This window comes from Narcine bancroftii, chromosome 10, assembly GCF_036971445.1.
Source record: "Narcine bancroftii isolate sNarBan1 chromosome 10, sNarBan1.hap1, whole genome shotgun sequence".
Taxonomy (NCBI): Eukaryota; Metazoa; Chordata; class Chondrichthyes; order Torpediniformes; family Narcinidae; genus Narcine; species Narcine bancroftii.
This window is the reverse complement of record NC_091478.1, coordinates 91,975,722-91,982,317: the sequence shown is the minus strand read 5'-3', so window position 1 is coordinate 91,982,317 and position 6,596 is coordinate 91,975,722. Positions and strand designations below refer to the sequence as shown.

General features: G+C 47.2%; 1 protein-coding gene across 1 annotated transcript; it reads right to left on the bottom strand.

Annotated features, from left to right (window-relative positions):
- Positions 1 to 1,681: 1,681 nt before the first annotated feature.
- LOC138743847 (PE-PGRS family protein PE_PGRS33-like) lies at positions 1,682 to 6,244 on the bottom strand. The gene is made up of 2 exons (XM_069899446.1): positions 6,241 to 6,244; positions 1,682 to 2,760 (listed from the first exon to the last, which is right to left on the bottom strand). The coding sequence occupies exons 1-2, from the start codon at positions 6,242 to 6,244 to the stop codon at positions 1,682 to 1,684; spliced, it is 1,083 nt and encodes a 360-aa protein (XP_069755547.1).
- Between the last annotated feature and the right edge of the window lie 352 nt (positions 6,245 to 6,596).

The window sequence follows — 6,596 nt, the reverse complement described above, 5'->3', positions numbered from 1 at the left end:
TGAACCCAGTATGCTCCTCCTTTTCCTTGACCAGAGTCTTATCATCATTCATCAGACAGAGATTCCTAATCTCCCAATCTTCCTCCACTCTGAGCAGGAGAAATTAGCCCCGAGTTCTCCCTTATTCATTTTTATTTCATTTTATTTCTCCTGATCTCATTCTTCTTTCTAGTTAACATAAAGTAGAAATAAAAATTATGTTCAAATTAAGCTTCTTGAACTTTCGGGATAATGACAATTTTAATAGACCTGTGGTCAATTGTTTTGAGAATTCCTTTTACAAAATGTGTCATAACCACACTCCTGTTCGGCTCCAAATCATGGACCTTCTATCGGCATCACCTACGGCTCCTAGAACGCTTCCATCTGCGCTGTCTCTGCTCCATCCTCAACATTCATTGGAGTGACTTCATCACCAACATCGAAGTACTCGAGCTGGCAGAGTCCGCAAGCATCGAATCCACGCTGCTGAAGACCCAACTGCGCTGGGTGGGTCACGTCTCTAGAATGGAGGACCCTCGCCTTCCCAAGGTCGTGTTCTAGGGCGAGCTCTCCACTGGCCACCGAGACAGAGGTGCACCAAAGAAGAGGTACAAGGACTACTTAAAGAAATCTCTTGGTGCCTGCCCCATTGACCCCCGCCAATGGGCTGATCTCGCCTCCAACCGTGCATCTTGGCGCCTCACAGTTCGACAGGCAGCAACCTCCTTGGAAGAAGACCGCAGAGCCCACCTCACTGACAAAAGACAAAGGAGGAAAAACCCAACCCCCAACGCCAACCCACCAATTTTCCCTTGCAACCGCTGCAACCGTGCCTGCCTGTCCCGCCTCGGACTTGTCAGTCACCAACGAGCCTGCAGCAGACGTGGACATACCCCTCCATAAATCTTCGTCCGCGAAGCCAAGCCAAAGAAGAAGATAAATCATATTTAAATCGCCACTACTGGCACGAGAAATTCTATAGAACAGTTACTGCTTTAGTCAACCACCTTAAAGATGGAACAAATATTGAGTAAATGAGGCAACAGGTTAAAAAAAAAGGAAATGCCTGCAGATGCTAGAATTCTGAAGTCAGAAAAACTAGTAGGTCAGTGCAGAGATTATGTGAACAAGTTTCATCAGAACAAAGAAATGTTAACATGTCAAGATGCAAAACAGAGAAAGGTTGGCCATCAAAAAAAAGGCCATGAAGGAATGATTAGTGGTGCTGCAGGTATCTGGGGAAAGGAAGAAAGCTGAATAAAGTGAAGAACGTGTATATTTAAATAGAATTGGCCACCTCCTGACAAGACCCTCCACCCACTTCACATATCCATGAACCTGACAGTGGGCCACTCGTCAGCTTTCGCTCATTTCTCGGGTTGACAGGAACAGACAGGATATTTACAACGATGCAAAGAAACGCTCACCCGCCTTGGCGACTGCCCGCCGAACAAGTGAATCCGCGTCGACCACCGATGTCGAAGGACTGCAGCTGTCCCACCCAAAATTCTACACACGGACACCCCCGGGGCGCGAGGCGGGTGGGGGGGCTCCAACCGCGTGCCCCCCACGCTCGCGATTCCCCTGCTCGCCTCATGCGGTCTCACGCGATGCCACCCAAGAAGCTGATGCGGAATAGACTTTCCATATATAAAACGTTGCAGAATTTACCACCGCCATTTCTATGCAACGGTTGTGTTTATTTTGGTAGCCGTTGCACCGGGTCAATTTGTACCCGCTCCAAGCTTAAATAATCGAACAAATTCGCCGAGAGTTGGACTGCGCCATCACCAACCCCAACTGCGCCATCACCAACCCCAACTGCGCCATCACCAATCCCAACTGCGCCATCACCAACCCCAACTGCGCCATCACCAACCCCAGCTGCGCCATCACCAACCCCAACTGCGCCATCACCAATCCCAACTGCGCCATCACCAACCCCAACTGCGCCATCACCAATCCCAACTGCGCCATCACCAATCCCAACTGCGCCATCACCAACCCCAACTGCGCCATCATCAACCCCAACTGCGCCATCACCAACCCCAACTGCGCCATCACCAATCCCAACTGCGCCATCACCAACCGCAACTGCGCCATCACCAACCCCAACTGCGCCATCACCAATCCCAACTGCGCCATCACCAATCCCAACTGCGCCATCACCAACCCCAACTGCGCCATCACCAACCCCAACTGCGCCATCACCAACCCCAACTGCGCCATCACCAATCCCAACTGCGCCATCACCAACCCCAACTGCGCCATCACCAACCCCAACTGCGCCATCACCAACCCCAACTGCGCCATCACCAATCCCAACTGCGCCATCACCAATCCCAACTGCGCCATCACCAACCCCAACTGCGCCATCACCAATCCCAACTGCGCCATCACCAACCCCAACTGCGCCATCACCAACCCCAACTGCGCCATCACCAATCCCAACTGCGCCATCACCAATCCCAACTGCGCCATCACCAACCCCAACTGCGCCATCATCAACCCCAACTGCGCCATCACCAACCCCAACTGCGCCATCACCAATCCCAACTGCGCCATCACCAACCCCAACTGCGCCATCACCAACCCCAACTGCGCCATCACCAATCCCAACTGCGCCATCACCAACCCCAACTGCGCCATCACCAACCCCAACTGCGCCATCACCAATCCCAACTGCGCCATCACCAACCCCAACTGCGCCATCACCAACCCCAACTGCGCCATCATCAATCCCAACTGCGCCATCACCAATCCCAACTGCGCCATTAACTGCACAAGTCAAAGTTTATTCATTAATGAACTTTTTTAGCTTTCCTAATGCCAATGAGTTACATTGTCGCCATAAGGTATTATTTATGTATGTTCCGAAAAAGGAATTCTCCAAACAATTGACCGCTGAACAGGTACATTAAAACTGTCATTATCCTGAAATGACCTTCCATCAAGAGGACTTGGGATCTGTTGGGTTTAACTGTATAGTGTTCCAATAAAAACAGATATTTTATCCATCCATACAAAAGTCTAAAATTATTTCACCCCCTCTTCAATAATAATTGGCCGAGCTTTAAATATATTTCAAGATCAATTCACTTTCTGTACTATCTTTTCATTGCATGTTTGATGGATGACTGAAATTATGAAGTTAAAATGACTTCAGATTCCTCCAACCGCCTCATCTTCACTATGGATGTTCAATCCCTTTATACCTCCATCCCCCATACAGAAGGTCTTAAAGCACTTTGCTTCTTTCTGGACCAGAGACCGAAACAGTCACTCTCTACTACTACCCTCTTCTGCCTGGCAGAACTTGTCCTCACTTTAAGCAACTTCTCCTTTAACTCATTTCATTTCCTCCAAAACAAAGGAGTAGCAATTGTTAGGAGGAGTCCCAGCTACACCTGCCTGTTTGTGAGCTTTGTAGAACAATCCATACTGCAAGCCAACATGGGCAAGACCTTTCAACCTCTGGTATATCAATGACTACATTGGTGCTGCCTCATGCAGAGGATGATCCACAATAAGCTTGTCAACTTCATCCACCAACTTCCACCCCAATCTCAAATTCACCTGGTCCATCTCTGACAACACTCTCCCCTTCCTGGATCTCTCTTTCTCCATCTCAGAAGACAAGTTTTCCACTAACATATAATACAAACCCACTCACTCCCAAACTACCTTAACTACACCTTCTTACACCCTGTCTCCTGCAAGGAGTCTATCTCCTTCTCTCAATTTCTCCATCTCCACCTCATCTGTTCCCAAGATGAGGTCTTCCAGTCCAGACCTTCGGAAATGTCTGCCTTCTTCCACAAACATGGCTTCCCCTCCACCACCAACTCAGCCCTCACCCGAATCTCCTCCATTTTCCACTCATCTTCCCTGGCCCCCTCTGCCCCCAGATGCAACAAGCAGAGTCCCCTTTTTCCTCACCTGCCACCCCACCAGCTTTCACATCACATTAACTTCTGAAATTTCCGCCACTTACAACAGGATTCCACTACCAGATACATCTTCCCCCTCTGCCTTCTATAGGGACTTCTCCCTCCATGACTTCCTCATGCACCCATCCCTTCCCACCAATCACCGCCCTGGCACATTCCCCTGTGATCATGGGTGATACACTTGCACCCACACCTCCTCTCTCACTGCAGTCTGGAGCCCCATACAAGTCTTTCAAATGAAGCAACACTTCACTTGTGCATCCACAAGTGCTCCCTTTTTGATCTTCTCAACAGAGAGACTAGGCGCAGATGGGGAGATCGCTTCGCTGAGCATGTTTGCTCCATCTGCACCAGTGACAGAGACCTCCTGGTAGCCAACTATTTCAGTCTGTGTCACATTCCCACACTCACATGTCTGTCCATGGCCAAGAATACCCGCAAATTGGAAACACCTGATTTTCCATCTGAGTACTCTCCAGCCAGATGGCATTAACATTGACTTTTCCAGTTTCTGCTAACCTGCTCTCCTCTTCCACATCCCCACTTCCCTTCCCCATTCTCCTCCCTCCCTTCTCCCTCCTTTCACCGAGCCATCCCTCCTCCCATTGATCGCTGTTGTCCCCTCCCCGCTTCTCCGCCTATCACCTCCAGCCTTTGCGACCACCCTCCCCCCCTCTCTTTTTTTCGATGCCTGCCGACATTTTTCCAGACCTTCTTGAAGGGCTCAAGCCCAAAACGTTGGTTATGTATTTTTACCTTTGCTATATAAAGGACATTGTTTGACCTCCTGAGTTTCTCAAGCTTTGTGTTTTCACTTCAACCATGGTGTTTGCAGATTTTCATGTTTTACTTTTCAAGTTAAAATTAAACACTTGCTAAAACATGTTTAACTGATAAAACTTCAATCACATGGAGGGCTAATGGGCTGGGTTCAGTGGGACTTGGCAAAATAATACCTCGGAGTACACTAGAAGGCCTGAGGGGCCTGTTTCTGTGCTGTAATATTTGATAGTTCTACAACTACTCGAGCAATTTCCGAAATGTCACCGTGCTGCTGAATGGACTCTCATGGAGGAACTCAGCAGGTCAAATGGCGTTAAGTGGGAGAAAAAGTCATATTTCGGGCTGAAACCCTCTGTCCAGAATCCAGACCCTCACTGACTCGGCCTGCAAGGTTCCTCCAGCACATTGTGTTTAACTTCAGGACCCTGTGCGCTTCAAAATGTCATCACAAAGGTTTCAAGTCAGCCACAAATCTACAGTTAACATTGTTTTTCTTGTATTGCTCATACTTTAAGTTTGGTCATTCAAATTTTGTTTCCCAAGGTTGAAATCTACCAGTTTTCTTGTCAAAAACAAATTTGATCATTTTGCGATTAATCTTTGAACATTTTCCAAAATATGTATGATTACAAATCATTACTAGTCACTCACTTTCCAGCAACCATAAACAGTCTTAAGTGTAGACTTCAAAAGGTTAAAAATGTGGTTGAAATGTGATTGTATTTACTTTTACAAATATGTGTGAGAGATGACTGTATTGCCCTTCACAGCAGCTTTAGCGCATTCAGGAAAATCTCTCCAACCTTGCACTCGTTAACTTTCTATGCACCACAAAGACTTGCCCTTCTACTTTTCCTTAATTTTCTATTAAATGGACAATGTGTTGGAATACTATGAGGGCACGTTGATGCATTTAATTGTCTGTTATCTGAAACATTAAAACCATTTTAATTTATCAATATGGTAGATTTGTAGCGTGTGCTACTCGAAAGAAGACATAGAGACATAGTGTAGTCAGGTTAAGTTCTGTGTTTTATTGGGGGCTGAGGCCCGACGTTTCATACTCCCGCCATTACCCCCTTTACTGATATCATGACGTGCATAACAAAAATGGGTTTCCAGCACGCAGGTACTTGCCTGCACAATTCCCTTCTTCCTCTTGTGCTGTCCTCTTGGCTGTGCTGCAAGGCCAGTGCCATTTTGGGGTCACTGGCCTTTAAGCTGCTCTTGCTGGTGTCCCGCTGGTTCGCTTGTTGAAGCCAGTGTCACTGCATGGGCTGCTGGCCTTTGGTTGCACTTGCCATCTGGAGCGCTGACTTGATCGCCGCCACCACGGATTGCTCAAACCTGCTCTACATTAGCTGCAATAATTTATCCACAATAAATTCTTATGCAAATACATAGGTCCTCAGCAGTGAAGCACTTTAATACTAGCCCTTTACAGAGCTTGAAAGCCAGGTTTTATCTGCCTTTTGAGCAGTGTGTGAAAGAATCACTAGTTGGAGTGTGGGGGTCCTAGACTTACCCATCTTCAATCCACCTAGGTAAGTAATCTCAGTGGTGGAGCATATTTGACTCATGGAAACGGCTTTTTTTGATTCTGTGTGAATCAGTGTAGTTTCCTAAGACGGGTCATGTCTACGGGAATACTGCAGCTTTGCAGATTTCAAATGTGATCTTCAGCCTCTTTAACTTAACTTAAAGTCAAAGACCATTCTTCAGCTGTACTGTAGCCATTAGTACCACACTGTACAGAATCACCTGTATTATGTATTAATTAACCACAACTAGTTGCTTTCCTTTTCATGTAATCAATTCCACTTATCATGGCCCCTACCTACCAATACCCTTATCCTGAACATAATTCCTGAGCGCCACTAT